This window comes from Hypomesus transpacificus, chromosome 23, assembly GCF_021917145.1.
Source record: "Hypomesus transpacificus isolate Combined female chromosome 23, fHypTra1, whole genome shotgun sequence".
Taxonomy (NCBI): domain Eukaryota; kingdom Metazoa; phylum Chordata; class Actinopteri; order Osmeriformes; family Osmeridae; genus Hypomesus; species Hypomesus transpacificus.
Window position 1 is genome coordinate 20,061,622 of NC_061082.1, and position 23,031 is coordinate 20,084,652.

General features: G+C 43.3%; 2 protein-coding genes across 4 annotated transcripts; both read left to right on the forward strand.

Moving 5' to 3' along the window:
* The first annotated feature begins 1,792 nt into the window (after window positions 1-1,792).
* On the forward strand, window positions 1,793-13,473 carry ifih1 (interferon induced with helicase C domain 1). Its single transcript, XM_047046018.1, has 17 exons — window positions 1,793-2,360; window positions 2,687-2,849; window positions 3,114-3,145; window positions 3,179-3,350; window positions 4,248-4,304; window positions 5,886-6,112; window positions 7,025-7,235; window positions 8,309-8,526; window positions 9,005-9,112; window positions 9,474-9,597; window positions 9,748-9,963; window positions 10,167-10,423; window positions 10,641-10,790; window positions 11,082-11,243; window positions 11,418-11,611; window positions 11,709-11,802; window positions 12,175-13,473. Exons 1-17 carry the CDS (start codon window positions 1,926-1,928, stop codon window positions 12,370-12,372), a joined length of 3,018 nt encoding a protein of 1,005 aa, XP_046901974.1. The 5' UTR covers window positions 1,793-1,925; the 3' UTR covers window positions 12,373-13,473.
* A 133-nt stretch (window positions 13,474-13,606) lies between these two features.
* LOC124484926 (fibroblast activation protein, alpha) lies at window positions 13,607-22,551 on the forward strand. 3 transcript variants are annotated; one of them, XM_047046051.1, is made up of 27 exons: window positions 13,607-13,695; window positions 13,816-13,940; window positions 14,184-14,268; window positions 14,840-14,935; window positions 15,027-15,121; window positions 15,198-15,272; window positions 15,547-15,599; window positions 15,750-15,822; window positions 16,203-16,323; window positions 16,447-16,601; window positions 16,812-16,909; window positions 17,030-17,159; window positions 17,277-17,315; window positions 17,415-17,513; window positions 17,655-17,725; window positions 17,826-17,879; window positions 18,198-18,322; window positions 18,511-18,561; window positions 18,838-18,936; window positions 19,249-19,318; window positions 19,414-19,608; window positions 19,750-19,807; window positions 19,947-20,046; window positions 20,133-20,191; window positions 20,306-20,378; window positions 20,562-20,635; window positions 21,961-22,551. In XM_047046051.1, the coding sequence occupies exons 2-27, from the start codon at window positions 13,938-13,940 to the stop codon at window positions 22,060-22,062; spliced, it is 2,253 nt and encodes a 750-aa protein (XP_046902007.1). In that variant the 5' UTR covers window positions 13,607-13,695; window positions 13,816-13,937; the 3' UTR covers window positions 22,063-22,551. The 3 variants fall into 3 exon arrangements, with proteins under 3 accessions (XP_046902007.1, XP_046902006.1, XP_046902008.1); XM_047046050.1 differs by having other exon boundaries at window positions 13,623-13,940; XM_047046052.1 differs by having other exon boundaries at window positions 13,623-13,940; window positions 19,753-19,807.
* The last annotated feature ends 480 nt before the right edge of the window (window positions 22,552-23,031 follow it).

A 23,031-nucleotide genomic window follows, 5' to 3' on the forward strand; every position in this document is an offset into this window, starting at 1 on the left:
TTGGTTTTCTGCACAAAATCAAGTTCTTCCTTTGCCAATTAACTCCAACTTCTCATTACAAGTTAACCTTGTAAACAGCGCACATAACAAACCCCATTGTACCGATTTTTGTTTCAGTTCCACCAGTTCCACTGGGAGTGATCGCAGTCGAGTGCAAAATGAATGGGAGTCTATGGAGCTAAACGGCTACATTTGGCTCTTTCGCCTGATTGTCGTTGAGAAATCTCAGGTCGAAAGTTGAATTAACGAGTACTTATGTCCTTTCGATTTCTTACAGGGTGAGTCGTTGTTGCCCATAACACGCTAGCATTCTGCTAATGAATGCTGATTTGTTAGTGAAGTTAGAGACTACCTACCATAGACACAGGGCCGCCCATAGAAATTGCTGGGCCCCTGAAAAGGTCCAGTGAATGGGAGGGCATGAGACGGGAGGGCATGAGACGGGAGGGCATGAGACGGGAGGGCATGAGACGGGAGGGCATGAGACGGGAGGGCATGAGACGGGAGGCTGCAGGCTGCAGCCATACCCATCTCATTAATTCTGCACTGGACCGTTAGCACCATCATATGGAACTAGGGTGGAACTGCAACCAGTTCAGAAGCCGGAAGTTTCCCAAGAGTGGCAGTTCTCCCCATATTAATCGTCCCTCTCTAAATTCATAGCTGTACCACCAATCACAGAACTGCATAGCATTTTCCTCCCAACAACGGAGGCAACAACATTCTGATAGGGTGACAAAAGGGGATTTTTTCATTTTAGTTTTTTTTTTCTCTACACATTCCAACACAAACGGAATATACAGGAATGAAAGGTTTATTTCAGAAACATTGTCTCTAGATTGTCAAATTATTAATCAATAAAATACAATTAGAACAGATTAATTTTAAAACATTTATTTTTAGAATATATTCGGCCCTCTCTGAGTAGCCTGACATTGTCATACTCATAATTCTAGTCAGAATATGAGTCTGAGAACTCTCCGTGGGGCTTTGACTACAGGGCGTGTTTCAAACGAGCCTGGAAAACAAATGCCTCTTCGCTCAATTGGATAGATCTACAACCAATCAGAGCAACAGAGTATGTGACGTATGTTAAGCACCGCATAGTTGTTGTCAACAGAACTAAACTACAAGCAGACTTGAAGTATGCTTGAAGAATGAATACAAACGATTTTTGCCGGTGTTGTAAAATTAATTTAAGGGTAGGGAGAGTACTTGTTCACACGGTCAACCTTTTTGAGCGAAACAATAAAGGGCAATGCATATACGGAGTTCTCCGTTTAGGATTACAACTCCATCGGGGCCGGCTGATAAATTAAACTTTTACCGAATCCCGTAGGAAGGACGGCAAAAACATATTTTCCATCGACAAATGCCTTGATTGCGTCTCTTTGTTCCTCTTTCAAAATTAATGCGCTGTCGATGTCTTCTAAAACAGACTCGATGGCAGAATCACAACATCCCAGATCTCCGGCGGTAGCCATGTTTGTTCAAAACGAATTCAACTTAAGCGCTCTTGTGACGTGGGTGATTACGTTACTGTTGATCATCTGTCCATCATCGTATAAAGCCCGCCCTGGCAATTTCATTGGTTCGCCCAGATTCTGGTTTTCTGTAGTTGGTCCCCAATACGAGACCCTCCAGACCCAATTTCCCGAACAAATTTCTTTTGGGCGGGGAGAAGTTGGGCTGGCAGCCAGGCTACTCTCTGAGTGCCTAGACTAGGGTCATGACAGCTCCCCACAGACCCCCAGTGGCGAGTGACAGAATTGCTCAATCAAAAAAGAACAGAAACGAAATCGAAAGTGATTTCATTGACATTGAAATGCAACCAGCTCACTCACTTCTGAGTAAAGTGCACTCGATTGGGTTTGTTGTGTGCATTTCAGCTATCTTCGGGGTGGTACTGACACGACGAGGAGGAAATGGGCACTAAGGATGATAACGTTTGGAAAACTCTTATCGATGTGTTCAGACCCAGGTTGCGCAAACTGATACAGGTCGAGCCTGTTCTGGATTACCTAGACTTCATACACGCAGAGCTAAAAGAACTAATCAAAAACAAAGCAAAGACAGAGAGCAACATCCGGGCTGTTGACCTACTCATTGAAACGCTCATCAGAAACCAATACCCGGCTGGCTGGTTCAGGTCCTTCGTGGTTGCCCTCTCGGCAGCAGGTTGTCAACATGCTGCAAGTTATGTGGAGGGTCGCCCTCCAAGCCCCTCATTGGAGGCAGAGAATGACTACTGCGTCCGACTTATTGAAGTTCTCTTACCCACACTTTTGGAAATGAAGACTAATGATGTGTCCCGTAGGTGCTTTGAATTAGAAATTATCAACCAGGAGGACCTCGAAGTTGTGAGTAGTCTATGTACTGTCTGTTAGCCTGTGTGCCAACTATGCTATCTTCTTGACCTAAACTCAGACCCATAGTAGCGTACATACACCATTGCATATTCTGAATTAGGCTACATACGTAGAGCTATATAAAAGTTTCTGTAATAGTCAATGAAATTGTATTATTGTGCTGTAGATATAGCCAACTGTATATTTTATGTGTTCATATTGACTATGTGTAGTTCCACAGTTTAACCAGAAGAGTGGGGTACTAATCCACTAATTAAGGAGCTGAAAGAGGTTTTAGATTACACGGTGCAGTGTAATCATGTTCAATAATAACTTAGATTTCAGGTAAAACCCCAAAAGAAGGAGCTCGTGAACTGCTGGGAAGGGTGGTCAGATGTCCTCCAGGCTGGTTCTCCACATTCCTGCAGGCCTTGCAAGACACAGAGCACATTCCCCTGTACAGGGAGCTGACTGGAGGAAGCCCTGGGGATGAGGGGAATGGTAAAATGACACTGTTTTCGACGCTGCTTCACCTGATATAAATACATACTAATTGTGTTTAAATAAGTAATATATTCAAAAAGCCATACAGATCATTGGAACAGATTTTAACTTGACCTCAATTAAAATTGTTATTGTGAAGGCCTTTTTACAACCAATGTCACAGACGCCTTCACATACGCCCATAGAACTGCCCCACAACCAACCTCTACCAAAGTAACTTTGTACACTGATTGATGCCACACTGTACTAAAACCCCTCCAGAGCCAGGTGAGGATGTGGAGCCTGGCCCCCAGGACCAGACCCCCACCCAGGGCCAGACCCCCACCCAGGACCAGGCCCCCACCCAGGACCAGACCCCCACCCAGGACCAGACCCCCACCCAGGACCAGGCCCCCACCCTGGGTCATGCAGCCCAGAGGCCTGGAGCCTCGGAGGACAACACCCTGGACAGCAGCGGCATATCAGGGATGAGCATGGATGAGTCCTTAGACACTACAGGTCAGATCATTCTTATTACAAGGTGCACCATAGTGAATTAGTAGCAGTAATAGTATGAACTTTAGTAGCATAGCAGTAATGGTAGGAACATTAGTAGTGTAGCAGTAATAGTAGGAACATTAGTAGCATAGCAGTAATGGTAGGAACATTAGAAGTGTAGCAGTAATAGTAGGAACATTAGTAGCATAGCAGTAATGGTAGGAACATAGTAGTGTAGCAGTAATAGTAGGAACATTAGTAGTGTAGCAGTAATGGTAGTAGCACTGTAGCAGTTGTAGTACTTATTAGTACTAATGGTAGAAGCAAAATCAAATCAAATGCATTTGTCTGTGACTTTTGACAAGCTGTGTCACAGAGGGCTTGACACACGCCCATAGTACTGCACCTAGAGCAGGCTAAACTCTCGTGGAAAACAAGGAGAAAACTCCCAGGAAACCTCAGTGGGGGCAGTTCAGTGGGGGCTCCCCTCCTCCAGAGACGGTTGTTGAGGCCGAGAGGTGCAGACCACAGGCTGAACATAGTCATGCATCAATCATATATATATATAGCATATATATATATATAAGCATATATACTTATGCTTCTACTATATATTAGAAGCATAAGTAGAAACATAAGTATTAGTAGTAGCAGTAGTACTGTAGTTGTAGCAGTAGTAGTAATAATAGTAGTCAGTCAGTCACAGTACTCCAAAGTCACCAGGAGAGGGGGCATTTGAGTCATTTTCATTCAAGTTTAAGTTGTACCCAATTTCATTTTGTTGTTGATATCTATAACTTCTGACTTCACACGATAAATGTATGCATTGTATGTGATTATGTTTAGACTGCAGGAAAATAAGATCATAAGCATGTCTTCTGTACAGTAAATGTAAAGAGACTACTGTGATCTTTTTAGATCTTTACCAAGAACAGGAAGAGCAAAGTAGCGACAGCTTGGATGTCTCACTCTCAGGTAACTCCCAGACATAAATATACAGTTAGCACTGTCCGTTTCTCTTCAAATCCTCACCAAATCATTCAATGTTTGTACTGAATCCCATCTTGTCCCTAGTTTTGATCTTTGACGCTCTCCTTCAAAACTAGGCTAAACAGAGTCAGTGTCTCACGTTTCATCTGGAAGAGAACGGGGTTGAACACCTTTGAAAGAAGGTGGACATGCTGGAAATATGCAGCCATGGAGGGAGCTTCGCAAAGCTGGCCTCAAAGAAGGCCAAATGTTCTGACCAGCGTGTTAAACATACAAGATCGTAAATTCAGAATCAGTCAGCTGAAAACGGTGGACTCTAGTCACAGTTTCCTTAGCCGGGTCATCGTTTGAAAGACAGGGTTTTAATGGATGAGTTCTAAGTGCTTGTCCTATTTGGCTCAGAAAGTCTGTTCCATGTGCATCACGACAGACCTCACAGATGTTAAAATGTGCAGAGCGTAGCCACGAGACTCCAAATTGCAAACACATGCTATACAGGCTGGGGAGCGCTGCATTGCAATTCTTTGATTTTGTATCAAAATAGTTGTAATTCAGAAAACAAATCTAGTATGAGAGTGATGCTTCTAGCCAGATATAAATATGCTTCTTCCTGAAGCAGCTGTCTCCCTATTCATTTCACATCGCTGACATGATTGGTACACTGAGCCAGCCAATCAATTTCTGGCAGTAGCCCACCAGAAGGGTGTCCGTGACATCATCCAGGTTTTATTTGGAGCGGGGAGTCAGGGGAGAGGAAGGAGAAATGACAGGTGGGCCAGAAGAGGAGTGCTCCGCCAGGTGAAGCTGAACACCCACACAGACAGATGATGCCAATCAAACAAGTCTCTCATGAGGGCCTGTTTTTATTGCTCTCATTACTCGCCAACTCAATTCTCACATTTGTTCTCATTACATCACTATTAAGGCAACAAGATACAATTTGTTCCACCATGTTGGAATATGTATAATGTAATACACGTACGCTTGTATTTTGGAGGAATTCCCAGTTAAGGCAGAGAAAGAGCAAACGTCCTAGGTTCATTTTCCATCCCTGTAAAGCAGTTGCATATGAGCTCTCCAGTTGGCAATAGGATTTCAGTATTTTTGAATTAAAACCAGTCCCTGTGGCTTTCCTATCTTATTGACATTGTGTTTAGCATGGCTAATGGTGGAATTTCCGCTTATAAGTCTGAGGTCTGGGAACTGCTACGCCAGGACTGGGAGATCACCAAGGCCGCAGTCTACTTCCTATTGACTTTAGGTTCCTATCTCTCAATCTCCATAACTGCATGCCGCCTCAGTCCATTTTAATACCGAGCCTTAACACAGGCCTTGGTCCTCTGACAGAATGATCTAGAAAAGGGAGGAGAGAAAGCTTGCCATTTACACGATGTTATTCTAACAGACCGCTTGAGGTCACAGCTCAGTGGAACATCAAAACCCCCAAAACAACAACAAGCAGAGCCTTTTCCTGCTGAGAGAGTAGGAACTGTGGGCCCTGACTACAGGCTGCTGACATGGACACCCGTTCAGGTCTCCAGACTGAAGCTCTGCTTTACTTTACAGATGGCAGCGACACCGCAAGTTCTGCTGGAAGCCCCAGGAAAGCTGACATTGTCCTTCGAGATTATCAGATGGAGGTTGCGCGACCTGCCTTGGAGGGAAAAAACATAATTGTCTGCCTGCCGACAGGAAGTGGCAAAACCCGAGTGGCAGTATACATTACTAAACAACATCTGGACGGCAGGAGGAGAGAGAGACTGCCTGGGAAAGTGGTGGTCCTGGTTAACAAGGTACCACCTGTGGCCTCACCTCTATACACAAGCAGTGCTAGTACGTTCTGTTCTGCCCTAGACCTACTGTACTCACGTCAGGCATGCACATGTCTACTGATGGAAAGAGAGATTCTGTGGGAATATTGTGGAGTGGAAAATGCTGTGCCACAATCAATCAATGTGGTATCACGCACCACAAATGATAGGTTCAGTTCAGAGTAACAAAAACAGCATTTTACAACATTGCAGTTTGGCTCAGATTTTCTGGCTCAGACTCTCTCTCGTCAGGATAGTTTTACTGTGTCAGTGTTTAATAAAAAACATGTAAAAGTAGCTACAATAGCAATTGCTGTTTCTGTTAAATTAGCATTGCAAGTGCTAATTTAACAGAAACAGTCATGTAATTTCTTTAGTAGGTTTTCTACCGTCTTCCCCAAATGAGCTGCTCTGAGTATGGCATCTTGTTCATTAAGGGGGGGGGGGGTTATTTAAGAAGAGTTTCTTAAACGAACTAAAGGAGATCCAAATAAACAAAAGGGAAATGGAAAAATAGCTTTCATCAGCATGGTGTTTGTGGCAGGAAAGGTAAAGTCTAGTGAGTACCGCCCTCAAACACTACATAGACCGACATGGACCACAGCCCTGAACACTACATAGACCAACATGGACAACAGCCCTGAACACTACATAGACCAACATGGACCACGGCCAATCTGAAACCCAGCCTCAAACAAAGGCCTCATTTAGATCCATAAGATACACACATGCACTTGTCAACACCGCCTAAACCTTTGTATTGACTCATTTCGTAAACAGAAGCTCCTACAAGGAGAGGGGTGTTATCTTGTTGCAGCAGCTACAAGCTGATACACAGATAATGCCCTCTACAGCCGTACACTGATTCAAAGTCATGTGATCTCTGTCCTTTAGGTGCCCTTGGTTGAGCAGCATTACTCCACGGAGTTCTGGAAGTTTCTGAAACACCAGTACAAAGTGGAGAAAGTCAGTGGAGACTCCCAACTCAAAATCTCCTTCACTCAGATAGTCCAGACGAACGATATCATAATCTGCACTGCCCAGATCCTGGAGAACTACTTGGAGAGGGCCGATGATGGTGACGATGAGGGGATTCAGTTATCAGGTTTGGCAAAAATCTTCTTGACATTCGACATTTCCTTAATTGTCCTAACTGTTCCAGAGAAATATTTGTTTACGTCACATTTATTCTACTTTTACATATATACTGCACTGTATACAGGTTATTCATATTGATGAGATATTTTATCAAAGGAGTTGATTTGAGTTCTGAAGGCAAGTCAACTGCCCTGCATGGTTGCCACTGCCAGGGTTTAGGAGCCTGCATGTGTGTCACCTCTGGGAGTTCATCTGACAGGTTCTTGTCAAAGTCATCTGTTTCCCCCTCTCCTGTCCGCTGCTGTTGGCTCTCCCCAGTCCAGAGAGGAACCCCAGCTCCCCTTCCCCTCAGTGGAACATATGCTGTTTGTTGAAACGCCTCAGAGACCGTTCGAACGCTATTTTTATTTTTATTTTTTCCCTTCCTCTGGCTTCCAAGGCACACGTCTGTTTAAGCCATCAGCGGCTGGCTGTTCCTATTCACATGAGAGTCTCTGTCACTGCATCAGGCTGGCTGTTCCACTCCACACTCCCAGGCTCTCCAGAGACTCGCCTGCCTGACCCCCTTTAGAAGTTGCATTTGCAGCTTCCTCTACGATCTGTGAATGCTTCTTGGCTCGTAACACATCTCACATTGCTGCAAAACGCACATTTCACACAAGTCTTGTTTTGGGGTTGTGGTGACCGTGGGGTGTGGTTCAAACTGCGGCGTTAGAATTCCTAGAAAAGTGCTGGTTTGTTTGGGAAGACACCGAGCCAGGGTGTAATTTGTGAGTGCAAATAAGCCACCTCCATATTTACAGTACAAGTTCTAAACCAGAGACGAGACAAGAAGATCAGATACCGTGGCTTTACTGGAGGGAAATCATTTCTTTGAACCCTGCAGCAGTTTAAACATCCCCTACAGCACAGTGCAGTAGCTTAGCAAGGAGACTTGGTGCTCTGCTAAGACTACGACCCATGTAGTGTTCTCTCTCAGTTTTACCAGACAAGCTCAGGGGTTAACCTTACTGTCTAACCAAATGCATCCCATGAATCCTGATGATGTGCTATAATCATCATGTGTTCTCTGCCTTGTAGATTTGACCCTCATTGTAATTGATGAGTGTCACCACACACAGAAGGGAGCTGTCTACAACAAGATCATGATCCGCTACCTGAAACAGAAGAAGAAGAACGCTTCGTTGAAGAAGTTAGCGAAGAAGACTGTGCCCATTCCTCAGATCCTGGGCCTCACTGCCTCACCTGGTGTTGGAGGAGCCAAGAAAATGGCGAAAGCTGAGGAGCACATTTTACGAGTAAATACTTTTGCGTGCTCTGCCTCTTTCTTTTCTCTTCTCCCCTTCCCCCCTGTTTCTTTCCCTCGTCTGTCTTTCACACACGTCCTATTCCCACAGCCTTGATCTCCTCTCACTCAGACCCCCGCCCCTGCCTGGTCCGAGGTCGGCCCTCCTGATTCTGTTAGAGCCTCGCTCAGCCCCTCCAAGCTGTTTCCAATGTTCCACAGCCCCTGCGCACTAGGCAGCCGTAAACCTTCATTTGCCTGTCATACTCCGCACCGCAGAGGGAAAGATCTGAAACTGCTTTTTTGTTTTGTTTAAAACTGTAGTGGTGCTCATCTAGCATTAGCACACCACTAGATAAAACACCATTAGTACTGTGACATAGGAAACCTAAGAATCTGATTACATTTTCTCCTGTTAGACCTCTAGTATTTGTGCTGATTACCCTGTATATCGGGTGTCCAATGATCTGTCTTTGTTTTGTGTTCTGTAGATCTGTGCAAACCTGGATGCTTCTGAGATCTTGACTAAGACTGAGAGTCTTGGACCTAACACGAAGAAACCACATAAGAGGATTGCTACGGCTGAAGAGAGGAATGAGGTAGAGGTCTTATTTGAGATTAAACACCCTTTGGCCTCAATTTGCCGATTTGGTTCGATTGGAAAATAAAACAATAGTAGGCCTACATCTAAGAAAGTGCTTGAAGGCTTCATTGTTTAACTATACTGTAAACATTGTTTCCATTATTAGCATTTCTCCAAGGAAGTCTTAAAGCCAAGTTTTCGGAATCATTATAAAAACTTTCAAACCACCTTATTCTGAGTTTTTATGTTAATAACGTTGCTCTGTTTTATCACATTTTGCTCAAGCTAATTAGTCCCTGCAGCCTCCATGATTCGATGACCTCACTGAGGTATTGTGCCAGGAAAACAAACACAGACTTGAAACTCTCTTTTTCCAGGATCCCTTTGGGGATGTAATCAAGGGCATCATGAACGACATCCACGGCCACGGTGAGCTGTCTCCCACCTGCGACCTGGGCACCCAGAACTACGAGCAGTGGGTAGTTCTGATGGAGCAAAATGGTAAGAGTTCCCCTCTTCTACAACGTCAAATACGACATCTACCATAAAGTAGTGTGATCCAACTAGCCTGAATGTATTCCTCGTAAAAAAAAATCGAAGTAAACCTTTACAAACACAGGATAGGGGAATATCAATCTGTCTTTCTTACAGCTGCAAAAGAGGAAAACCAGAAGGTGCGTGTTTGTGCGGAACACCTCCGCAGGTACAATGAGGCGCTGCACCTGAGCAACACCATCCGCATGAAAGACGCCTTCAGCTTCCTGCACAAGTTCTACAAAGAAGAGAAGAAGAAGAAAATGGCTCCGGAGCAGGACTCGCCCATAAATATAACTGAAACGGAGATGTTTCTCTTCAATCTCTTTAAAGGTACAGCAGAATACTGGAGCGACGACACAAGCACAGAGTTTGTCGATAATGTACTGTATAACAGTACGTACTGTATAACAGTACATACAGTGTCTCTTACTGTAGTATAACAACACACAGGCACCAACACACGCTGAGATGTGAGCTAGATAAAAGGTCATCTGTTTTTGTAAGACACAGTTCTCGTCATCCGTGATTTGCAGGAAAGAAGGCACAACTGCAGCAGTTGACCAAGCATCCGGAGTATGAGAATAACATCTTGTCTCAGCTGAGAAGCACCGTTCTTCAGGAGTTTACGAGCAGGATGGAAGCGCGGGGGATCATTTTTACCAAAACCCGTAACAGTGCCATAGCTTTAAGCCAGTGGGTTCAGGACAACCCAAAGTTTGCCGAGGTGGGAGTGAAAGCGTGCTATGTGATAGGAGCGGGAGACCAGAGTGAAGTGAAACCAATGACCCTTGTGAGTACACTCCTGTAAGATGTGTTTGAATGCCAGTTTCTGGGACTACCGATGTAAATGAAAACATGTGGGCTACGTCTGAAATAGATGTTTCTTGTCCCCTTGGTTTCCATCGCTGTTTAAATGACCACCAGCCATGTGTTTTGTGTTCTACGGGAGATGCTCCATGTCATGTGATTGACCTCTGTTCCAACCCTCTCCCTCAACGTGTGTTCAGGCTGAGCAAAGGGAGGCGTTGAAAAAGTTCCGGATCGGAGAAGTGAACTTGCTGATTGCCACCACTGTGGCGGAGGAGGGTCTGGACATAGCAGAGTGCAACTTTGTCATCCGATATGCCCTCGTGACTAATGAGATAGCCATGATCCAGGTCAGTGGGATTTCAAAGAGATAACTGCCTAAGCCAAATCTGAAGTAAAAACTTTGTCGAGTCAGTTTTTGGGGGTGTTCGATGGCTTAACAAACAGACCAAAATACTTGTCATCCTAACTACCAACTCTATAGGTGTAGCTCAATAGAAGAGTATTTGACTGCAGAGAGTTGCAAGTTCATATCTCACCCTATACAGCACCTGGGCTCAAAATGGTGTTCTACATGAAAATGTCAGTATGAGTCCTACCTTGACTCCTGAATGTTGTTCCTGTGTCCTGTGTGCTGGAAGGCTCGGGGCCGAGGCCGAGCCCAGGACAGCAGCTACATCCTGGTGGAGCAGCAGGGCTCAGGAGTGGCTGAACGGGAGCACGTGAACGAGTACCGCGAGAGCATGATGAGCAAGGCCATCGAGAAAGTGAAGAAGCTTGATCCAGCCGTGTATGAGAAAAGGGTAAGCGCAGGGTGTTCAGCGTCCTGTAGGTCAGTCCTGTTCTGAATATCCTGAATCATGAAGAAGGGGTATAATCATTGTTAAACGACTTGACCACACTGGAGTCACACTCGTATAGAAGTCTCCAGACCCACAGAGCTCAAACTCAGTTCCAGTGTTTGGTTGCTCTGCCAGATTCTAGAGTATCAGCTCCAGGCTATTATGGAGGACAGAGTGAAGAAGACTAATAAGAAGCAGAAAGCCATGATGATGGAGAGTCCGTCCAAAGTGATGTTCAACTGTAAAGGCTGCAGCAAAACAGTCTGCTCTGGTGAAGACATTCAGATCATTGAAAGTATGCACAGAGTCAACGTTTCTGCACAGTTTGGGTAAGAAGTTTAAACAAATCTCTTTCTAGCTGTTAGTACTATACTATAGTAATACAATATATGATTTGCAAATTCACAGTTTTTCTTTTTTTTCCAGTGAACTTTTTATCAAAAGAGAAAACACGTCCCTTCGGGAGAGGATGCTGGACTATGAAACCAATCTGGTCATAGCTTGCAAGGACTGTGGGCAGGTACAGTGTGACAATTTGACTGTAGTCAGGCTGCATCATGACCTTTACTAAACTGTCCATGCAGTCTCCACTGGTACAAACCTGCCTGGGTCCATTGTAATGGAATGTGTCTTTGACTATCGGTGAGGTTTCCATTAATTCTTCTGGTTCTTGAAATCAGATGACACATAATCTTTTCTGTAATTAGGGGAGGGTGTAGCTCAGTGGTTAGAGCACTAGATTACAGCTCCAGAGGTCAAAGGTTCAACACCCCTTCCCCCTAAAGTCTCTTCTGAATGAATGACTGAATAGGAACCACAGGTACATGTGCAGTCCCTTACAGGAGAGTTCTCTGTAGAACCTTGTTTGACGTGTGACTGTGTGCTGTTCCAGGAGTGGGGCTCCATGATGCTGTTCCGTGGTATCGACTGTCCCTGTCTTCACATCAAACACTTCGTAGTGACCTTCGATGGAAGGAACAAGACCTACACCAAGTGGAGTGAACTCGCCATCAAGTTCCCTGCCTTTGATTACGCTGAGCACGCCAGTCTAGTGGCTCACAGCTCTGAGGAGGATGATGACAGCATGTAGGGGCTGGGGCACAGGGATTGGAGGGACGTTGCCGTCATTGTGGTAGTTTTTGTATGTTACAGTATGTGTGTCTTTTTACATTTGCGGTCCAAATATGAGGATTTGATTGCTATCGTGTTATGACCGCAGTGAGCACTTTTGTCTTTCTCTCTTTAAACTTTTCATCAGTTTGAAAAACTGATTTTGTTTACACAGTGAAGAGAATGTATATGAGGTATAGGTCAGACATGACAAGTGATCATCAGCAAACGCGTGTTGAATCAGTGTGAAAGCCAGGAGAAGCGTCCTTTCCCAACCCGTACGAACAACGTCAATCAGAAGCAGCAAAGTTTGCTACTTAACAACATGAATGAATCACAGGTTAGGTGACACTCTTCCTCTGGCAGTCCTCTGAGGGGGGGGCTCTGTCGTCGGCCCCCCGGCCCGCCTGCCCCCCCCCCCCCCCCCCAGCACACCTGGCAGCCCACATGCTCGGGTGAGATCTGACAGACAGGTGGGGGGATGGTTTTACCATTATACACGGATGCTTAAGAACAGGCTCAGAGTGCTCCTGAGCTGGGAGGGGGAAGTCACACACACACACTCACACACACACTCACACACACACTCACACACACACACTCACACACGCACACACACTCACACACACACACACACACAACTGTTAATCTAGACAAGATTGTTCAAGACATATAGGTTGAGGGAATGCCATCCATGGATAAATGCAGCCACATACATTGCATCTGCTGCCGATAAGATTTATTATTAAAATATCAAAATACTAAAAACTATTTCTGGGTTAAGACTTTCAGTGGGATTGTATATTGTGTGTTGTTTGTGTACTTCTGACACAAAATTACGGATGAGTACACTGCTTGTGTCTATCAGTTGTCGATAATTGGTGATAAACAATGAATTGTCAATGAAATACTAAGTCTTTCTATACTTAATATCATACAGTGCATAATGTTCATCGTAACCATTGGTTATGGTCATTATGATTATCGTCCGCATTTAGGGTCACAATTTGAAATAAAGTAGCCTACCTCCAATACATATTTAGAAGGAACAGTAGCCTACCTGAATGTTACACTATCAAAGAGACGGTGGAATTTGTGTACCTTAATTAAAACTTGCTCAGATATAAGCTACTGTACCGTGGTTTTCCTTTTTGCAAATATGGGTTAGTTATGATCTGTGGTCGAGAAGCCATTGTTCCAACAAGTTCAGCGCTGCAGGAAAGTTACGCTGACTTCGAGGAGGCATCGCTGTGACTAGTAACAATTTCCAACTCTCTTCGCGGATACATCACGGAGTTAAATGGTACACGAGGATCTAAGTAGAATTTTTTGTCCGATGGGAAGGATTTAGGTTTTTCAGTTAATTAAGTTATGGTTTGATCAAAGCGCAGCTCTCTTGTTTAAGTTTTTTCCCATTTGTTAGCGATACAATTACTCGGCACTCGAAGTCGCCTGTGATCCACGTCCGCAAACCCTTAGGATTCCTCAGATTGAGAGCTGAATGTCCATTCGCCAGTGAATGTCGTTAACAGCAACGGTGCTACCATGGTTAGTAAATATACCTGTACTTCGAACCGGTGCTTTGATGATGCACTTTTCAAAAATAAGTGATTAAGTTACTTAAGTGAAAACGAAGGCTACTTGAAGTGCGTAACAATTAATTTGAAGATCAAGCAACCAAGCAACATTTAACTTGATGAAAACTAATGCGAAAGTTTTTCTCGTAGAATACGTTATGCTGTGGATTTCACAAAAGGTTTTTGCAACTTAGTTTCACCCTCACCTTTACAGGGCTGCGGCAAGGTGTTTTGGGGGCTGGTAGGGGCGGCTGTCGTCATCACGTTAATAACTGTACCCACTGCAATTTATTTGAACAGTAAGTTACATTTTTTGTTGTACATGCCCTATTTAAACATGGTCCTCCATATATTGTGACAGAAAGTTTGGGGTATCTTTTGTAATATAGCTTATGACTTGTTGCGGAAAACGAATCCTTTTAAAGAACTCGAATAAATAAGGACAAATTTGGTTGTCTTCACAACAGTATGATAGGCCTATGCGCTGATCACTTTTCGGCTGTTGGCTGTAGAGCGAAACCGTTTTTGATGCAAGTGACTTTACATCACTTATTACCGATTAACGTGTGCATCCACAACGGTGCCACATGGATGCCAACCCAGTATCACATAATTTCGTGAACCGGGTTGGGCACCGTGAGGTGTACTTGTGGAGGGATCAGCAACAGTGCTGTTTAAGATATTTTCTGTCCATCCATTCACAACCTTTGAACTATTGATCATCTGTGTGGAATGGGAATGTCGTTTCCGTTCACGTTTCATTAGACGTTGTCAGGTAGATGACATTACAGCGTGTAACAGTTTTAGGCCTATTACTGTACAGTATTTGTGTTGTGGTAAACACTAGTCAAATGGATTCTCTTGTTCCAGGAAGGGATGCGAGTGGCACAAAGAGATCTTTCACCCTGGCCGATTATTTCAACGACACTATTAGAAACAGACCATATAATTTGCGATGGATATCAGGTATCACACAACAGTCTTTCAGTACAAAGTTTGAGATTCTTTCAAAAAGGTGAATGGATCGTAGAAACAGTTGTTTCCTTTTCCCCTGTAGATCATGAGTACCTGCATAAAACAAGACAGGGCAATGTCATCCTTTACAATGTTGAAACCCAGGAGACATCTCAATTTCTGAGCAACAAAACCTTTGTAAGAAAACTTGAATGGGGATTTCACACCCTTGTGTACACCGGTTGTGTATTTACCTAAAGCATTGATGTTGCAGGAGCAAGTGGAAGCTACAGGGTATTTTGTGTCCGCTGATCGCAAATATGTCTGTTTTGAAAGCAACTACACAAAGGTAATTTTTCTCCCCTATTCCAGACATGAAAGTGTGTAGGCCTAATGCTAGCTGTTACATCTCTGAAGTTACAGTGAACTAGCAGATTAGCGACCCCTAGGGGCTTCACATGAGTCTGCCAAGGGATCTTTGTAAATCCACGTCAAGTTATTGATTTACCATTCAACACTCCCGTTGTATGTTTTAGTTTACCTATTAACCTTCTACAGGAAAAAAGAATGAGCATTGAAAAGTAATGTGACCCATTACTGTTGCTTGTTTAATGTTTCAACAGCAATGGAGACATTCGTACAACGCGTCATACTCCTTATTTGACCTGGAAAGTTCGTAAGTGAATTCTGGAGTTCTAGAGTCTCGTCGAATTTGTGAAGAGAAAAAATCTCTGTTGTTGTCTGAATCAGGAGAGCCATTATATTATAGATTATTTACAGATGTAATATTATGATCTGTATCTCATTGTCCGTTTTTATTCCTTAGAACATTCATTACTCCAGTAAACATTCCAGAAGTTGTGCAATACTTAACCTGGGCTCCTGGTGGAAACAAACTGGTAAAAAAACTAATCTCCTAGATTCTAGTCCTCTGTTATGAAAACCTATCAAGAACACATGATATCCAACTGATAGGGTGTAAGGCTGTATCATATATTACACACAATGAAACTCAATCCTTCATGGGTAGGAATGACATGGTTAGGAGTCACCATGGTGTGAAGCCTGTACATCAGCAGCTAGTGTTATCTTCCTCCCATGGAAAGAATGGAAACATTTTGTCCTTGACGGAAAAACACGCATGAGAGGCGAGGAGTTAAAAGTGTGAAGAAATGTTCAGAAGAGCTCCATGTCTAGCTGTTCCCACAGAGTAACTGTCAGTCTGTAAGAGGAACTAGAAAAGGAAGGAAAGCTGCAATAACTGGAATCTCTCCCTCAGGCCTACATCTGGAATTACAACATTTATTTGAAACCGTATGCCACAGCCACTGCCATTCAAGTGACCCACAACGGAAAGAAGAATCAGATCCTAAATGGCGTCCCTGACTGGGTGTACGAAGGTTAGTACCTAAACTGCTGGTTCTCTTTTTTCAGGGGGAAGGGAGGAGAAGGGTGTGGGCAGGTTGAGGTTATAAGGTCAAGTATCTGGTGACATCTTTGATGTTTTGGTTTCCTTTCTTCAGAGGAAGTTTTTTCATCAAATGAAGCAGTATGGTGGTCACCAACTGGGAAGTTTTTGGCCTATGCTGAATTTAATGACACTGAAGTGCACACTATCGAATATCCGTACTACGGGCCAGAGCAGTACCCTAAGACAGTGATCATCCCGTACCCCAAGGTGGGTAGCCCTGTGTGCTCTATCGAGTCAATGACTGATGCTTTCACCCAGTCAATGCTATTCAATAGTTTCAAATGTGCATATTAGGGATTATTTTATTTATTATTTATTTATAAGCTACTGGATATACATGAAATACTACTTATATTAATATTTACCGTACTGTATATGTAACTTAACGTTTGCTAATGCTTTGTATTTCCTATCAAGTCTGGCTCAACGATTCCCAAGGTCAAGCTGTTTGTAGTGGACACAGACAGGCCAACCAGACGCACTCAGGTGGTCGTTCCAGATGCTGTTGGTTCAAGGTACACCCGAAGCACCTGTGCTATTTCTGTTAACGCAACGGGAGTGTGTTTATCTGGTCGTTTTTTCCACACGACAAAATAGGTGTCTCCAGATTTGTCCTTCTGTTTGTTTGAACGCAGCGATCACTATTTGAGTTCAGTGGTGTGGGTGACAGATGAACGCATCGCAGTTCAGTGGCTCAGGAGGAAGCAGGATCACGTCGTCTTACAGACGTATGACTTTGATGGAAACGGCTGGAATGAGAAGCAGGTACTGTATGCCGACGGTGAAGAGTCAACCGTGTGGTTAAAATAAACAACATGGAGTCAGTGATCTAGGATGCAAGGCGATTGTCTTGATAGGCGTGCAACATTTTGTTCCCTCTAGAAATTTGAGCAGACAAGCAAGACGGGTTGGATTGGTCATGTAAGTTGACTTTGAGGAAGCATATTGTATCAGCACACTCTAGCTTGCTATGTACAGGAAGTATAACGTAATAATGTGTCAGTGGTTGTCTTCCTGCAGTATGCTCCCCTTCCGGCCTTCTTTGCGGAGGACAACCTCACTTTCTACAAAGTGATGAGTGACTCAAACGGATACAAACACATCCATCAGGTCAAAGATGTACGTTTTTACACAAAACCATTTTTGAAAATTAACAAATGTGATGTTCATATGGAGTGAATCACTAGATTGGGTGTTGCATGAACTCTCATACAATATGAAATGATAGACGTCTGAAGATTCCTGTGTATCATTCCCAAGGGAACAGCGACACCTATTACCTCGGGGAGGTGGGAGGTCATATACATTTCCAAACTCACAAAAGATGCCATGTAAGAACGTCCATATCAGTAGTGTTTAGTGCTGATCATCAAGTCATGTGTTGGCTGGAAGAAGTAGGTGTGGAAACTGTGAATGTTTTGTTTATCACAGATATTATATAAGTAATGAGCATCAAGGACGACCTGGACAGAGAAATCTTTACAAGTAAGACACCAGTCTTCTCAGCCCTTCGTCCCGGTTCCTGGAGAGCTTCCCTCTTGTAGGATTTCTATCCAACCTCAGTTTTAACTTACCCGATTCAGCTAATTACATCAGCAAATGAGAAGAAAGAAATTCTAAATTATGGCAGAAGCAAAAAACTACAGTACAGAACCATACCAGTGCTCTTCAGGAACTGGGTGGGGATACAGAACAAAACAGCATCTACAACATAATCCTGACAAACATGTTATTTTACTGCACGTTAGCATTGTTGAGTTGTGGGTGTGAATTCATCAAACCTTTTTTCTGCATCTTATCCAGGGTTGTGCTGGGCAACATCCCCCCTGCTCCCCAGTGTCTCACCTGTGACTTGTACAAGGACAGGTGTCAATACAACTCAGCGTACTTCAGCACAGACGCCTCGTATTACCGCATGGATTGCTACGGTCAGTTTCCCCGTTTCATCACATGTGAGCACTAACTCATCCATGCTCCATGCACAGACCCGGCTTGCACTCCTGGACTACTGGAGGGGCTGTGTCCAGTCAGCCATGAGCAGCAGGCCCTGAGCACTGAGGGGTGTATGTAGAGTGGGTCTCATGCAGTACTGGTGTCTAATTGTGTCTTTCAACAGGACCTGGTCTTCCCTTGATCACTCTCAGGGACAACAGAGGCTCTGGCTCAGGTATGCCAGTGATTCTAGAACACCTAACTGCAAGGCTGTTCCTAACGTGGGGTTGGGTCTAACTCCGACCATGATATATTGTGGCATACCTTATTCTTAAAATAATCAGTTTGACAAAATTAATTTGGGTAGTTACAATTGGGTTTGGACTGAAAATGTACAGGAAAGTAGTTGCAAGTGGGTTAGAAAACCCCCATTGTTATAATTAATTAATTCACCAATTTTAGACTGTTTTCAGTTGGTAAATACAGTTGATATTGTATTTCTTTCTTTCAGAGCTCCTGGTACTTCAGGACAACAAAGAGCTTGAACACATTCTGACTGAGTTTAAGATGCCAACCATTCAACGTGGCACTCTGAAAGTGGCTGGATTTGGTGAGCCTGAGCGGGAGAGGACCAGAGTGCCCTGGCAGGGTGTGGGGAGGGGGGGTCACCTGGGAGGGTGTGGGGAGGAGGGGGTCACCTGGGAGGGTGTGGGGAGGGGGGTCACCTGGGAGGGTGTGGGGAGGGGGGGTCACCTGGGAGGGTGTGGGGAGGAGGGGTCACCTGGCAGGGTGAGGGGAGGAGGGGGTCTCCTGGGAGGGTGAGGAGGGGTCACCTGGCAGGGTGTGGGGAGGAGGGGGTCACCTGGCACATCTTCACGTTCTTTTCTCCTGTGACTCACCAGCCTCTCTTATATCCCAACAGATCTTTGGTATCAGATGACGTTGCCACCAAACTTCCAGAAATCCAAAAAGTATCCCCTCCTCATTGATGTGTGCGTACAGAGAAAGTCTTCCATCCTGGGTATGTCAGCTCTTTCCCAGCTGTCCAGTATAACCGTTTAACAGTCACTGCGGATGTCCCTCACAGGTATGGTGGTCCTTGCAGTCAGAATACAGAGTTCCGCTTCAGAATCAACTGGGGCTCGTACCTGTCCAGCACCGAGGAGATTATTATCGCTAGTTTTGATGGAAGAGGGACCGGTTACCAAGGTGACAGGATAATGCACTCAATCTACCGACGCCTTGGAACATTTGAGGTGGAAGACCAAATAACAGCTGTGAGGTAAAAGATGCTCATGAACCAAAAGGGGAAAAACTATTTAATGTTTCATGTTTTTAAATGTTTTTCCATGTCTCATTTCATGTTTCATTTCATGATTAATGTGCCAGTATAGATTGTTTAATAGAACCCCCTTTTCCCCAGCAGAAAGTTCATTGATATGGGCTTCATCGACAAGGAGAGAATAGCCATCTGGGGCTGGGTAAATTGCATGTTGGAATAATCTGCTTTTTGGGGGATATTCACATTTTAATTCAAATGTAGTTATTTTGTTAAATTAAATTATTTAATTTATTGGGATTAAAAACATTTTAATCAAATTCTACTGACTTCTTTTTCAGTCATATGGCGGCTATGTCACCTCCATGGCTTTGGGTTCTGGAAGTGGGCTTTTTAAGTGTGGAATAGCTGTTGCTCCTGTAGCTAAGTGGGAGTATTATGGTATGTAATATAGTGTATAACAATCTATTCCTACAGATACCAAGCACTATGAATTCCATCCAAAAGACAGTTGTGTTTCATTCCAGATGCTGTCTATACTGAGCGCTACATGAATAAACCTGCAGAAAATCCTGATTCTTACAAGGTTAAAATAATCATAAAATAATAATATCGTAACAGTTTCTTTAGTTCTTGAAAATCTATACACATTATTCATTTTGACTTGATCTTTCAGCAAATTGTTTCTTATGTTCAAAAGAATTCAACAGTTACAAGCAGAGCCCGTAATTTCCAATCCGTGCAGTACTTATTGATCCATGGGACAGCTGACGGTACGTGTTGCAGTCTGCAGGAACACTAACACATGTTCCTTCTGCATAGCCATAATACAATTACTCTATCACATAGCACAACATCAACTACCAGTACATTCAGGTGATCTACAAAGGAGGTATGATCTTATTCAGACTGTGTCTCATGGTTAAACTATTACAAATGTTTTTTATTTCCTTCAGACAATGTTCATTTTCAGCAGTCGGCAAAGATCTCGCAGGCCCTGGTTGACCAGCAGGTGGACTTTGAGGCCATGGTAAATATTGGTGTGCCGTCAGGAAGCGATGTGTTAAGATGTGAAGATGGATTTTCTCTGAAATTATGTTGAACATTTGCTATTCTTCAGTATACTGTTACTCATCATAGATTAGTGTGTCGTTGGGAAGTAACCCCAGGATACTGTTAATCATCATAGATTAGCGTGTCGTTGGGGGGTAACCCCAGGATACTGTTACTCATCATAGATTAGCGTGTTGTTGGGGGGTAACCCCAGGATACTGTTACTCATCATAGATTAGCGTGTCGTTGGGGGGTAACCCCAGGGACGGTACACAGCTGGCCCACCTGAAAAACAAACATTTACATATCTGAATACATTTCAATTTCAATACTAAAGAGGGTACAATTTCTGGGGAAATTGTAGGGTGTGCTTGCTTGCTTCGGTTGCAGATAGGTCAGTTTATTATGAAACAAGCCGAACCCCCTAACAACAACAAGCTATTCTAACGACGTTGTCACCAGCAGTATTTTTCAGATTGAATTGCGATTCAAACAGTACCATCTGCTACCTGAAAATATTCCCCCAAACATGTAAATAAATTTGATATTTATTTAGGGGGAAATGGCTAATTCAAAAGAAGTTTGCTGGAAGCGATCATTGTCAGTAAAAAAAAGCCAAAAGCAATCATTTGATATCAGTCTAGATAGCTGCGTGGAGAAGCTTAATTGTGCTACGAGCAAGCTAGCCTAGCTGCTGTTGCTAGCCAAACTTCACTGAATGTGCCGGAAATGAAAAACGTTTTTTTTACAAAGTTTAGTCTGTGGCATTGAAGACAGCGACGCACCACTCAAGGTTGAGTTGAGATACATTAGTTAATGTGACATTACTTACTGTACATGAAAGTCTTGCTTAAATGTATGATGCTGCTGGTACACCATGGCACAATACGATATTTGCTGTAGATACGGCGTGCACATCTATGCACGTAGTATCTATACGTCGTTTCTAAGGTGTATTGACGTAGGCTAGCACTAAGTTCCCTTCCTGCACAAAATACACTTTTTGCCACAAAAACGTTGTAACCTCCTAAACTCTGCAACGGAACGTAAATAAAAATAGAAGCAACTCAATCGGGACCAAGACGAAACTTTGGACACCAACGTTGTCTATATAGTCCAAATATTGACGGATCCTTAGGGTTGGGAACATAATAATAATATATATGTAAGAGAACAATGGTTGTGCTCGCCGAAAGCGTAAGCACACCCAATTATTTTGAAATCAAGATTTACTGTAAATGATTCAGAGGTTGTGACTTGAATGTGATCCAGTCCAGATGTTTTTGTTTCTTCCTGTTTCAGTGGTACACTGACAAGGACCACAGTCTGGGGGGCTCTGCTTATCACCATGTCTACACCCACATGAGTCATTTCCTTCAGAAATGTCTCATCAACTCCAAATAAACCGTACCTCCTGTTGTCACATTTAAAACTGTCTTTATAACATTGATGAATATATGTGACTGTGGCAGAACTGCTGCTTCTCATTTGTATAGTTTGTTAAGTTCAATCCAAACAAAGGATTCAATTTGGTCGTTTTTGTAGAGGTTTTAATGTACAATTAATATTGTAAGACTTGTATGACTGGATATTTGTTATAGATTAATCGTGTCTTAATCATAGAGAAAATTTGACTATTTACCATGATGTTCTTCAAGCCATTGCATGTTTATATTCTGGTAAACTTTGCATCAGTGGACTTTGTGACATTACTTATAACACAAACATGTTGTTGCACTGACTCTTGTGGAACACTTTACATTGTAGTCAACACGTGATACAAATAAACTGTACATGAATATAGTATGAATATTGTAACCATTTTTAGATGGTTTAGAAAAAAATACTTGTATGTTTCAATTTATGTGGCCAGATAAAAAAAATAAACTTGAAATTGTTTAATGTTTATACATGTATTATCTCTTTACTGTTGCATTTATACGTACATGATTCATTTGGTGAGGCTATCAATACAAGCAGTGGCTCACATCTTATATTAAGGTTACATGAAGCACTGTGTAGCGACATGCTGTGGCAATACCTATGGTAAAAACAATGTAGGTACACATTGCTATTAAATTCAGTGGTACATTTAGCGGATTATTACACAAGTGCAAGAAGGCTCGGTATGGGGGAGGGGAAGGAGAGGATGTTGGAAAGGGGAAGTCCCACGCAGTTATGTTCAGCTGTGTTCAACAAGATCCCTGTTAACATAAACTTACCCTAAAACAAGATAAATGTAAACATGTACTTAGTCAATAAAGTGCGACTACATTGCAAGTCCTCTCATAGGACTGATAACTTTTCCTTTCAGGGGATTGATGTGTAGTTACATGTTAGTTAAAGTATCCTTAATTTAAAGTATTTATTCCC

Bases quoted from the DNA above. Each gene is read 5' to 3' on its own strand.
- ifih1 (XM_047046018.1), top strand. From the start codon at position 1,926: ATGGGCACTAAGGATGATAACGTTTGGAAAACTCTTATCGATGTGTTC. The intron at 9,113-9,473 runs GTAGAGGTCTTA...CTCTTTTTCCAG, and splicing joins CGGCTGAAGAGAGGAATGAG to GATCCCTTTGGGGATGTAAT. The intron at 11,803-12,174 runs GTACAGTGTGAC...GTGCTGTTCCAG, and splicing joins CTTGCAAGGACTGTGGGCAG to GAGTGGGGCTCCATGATGCT.
- LOC124484926 (XM_047046051.1), top strand. The intron at 15,600-15,749 runs GTAAGTGAATTC...TTTATTCCTTAG, and splicing joins TTATTTGACCTGGAAAGTTC to AACATTCATTACTCCAGTAA. The intron at 20,047-20,132 runs GTATGTAATATA...GTTTCATTCCAG, and splicing joins AGCTAAGTGGGAGTATTATG to ATGCTGTCTATACTGAGCGC.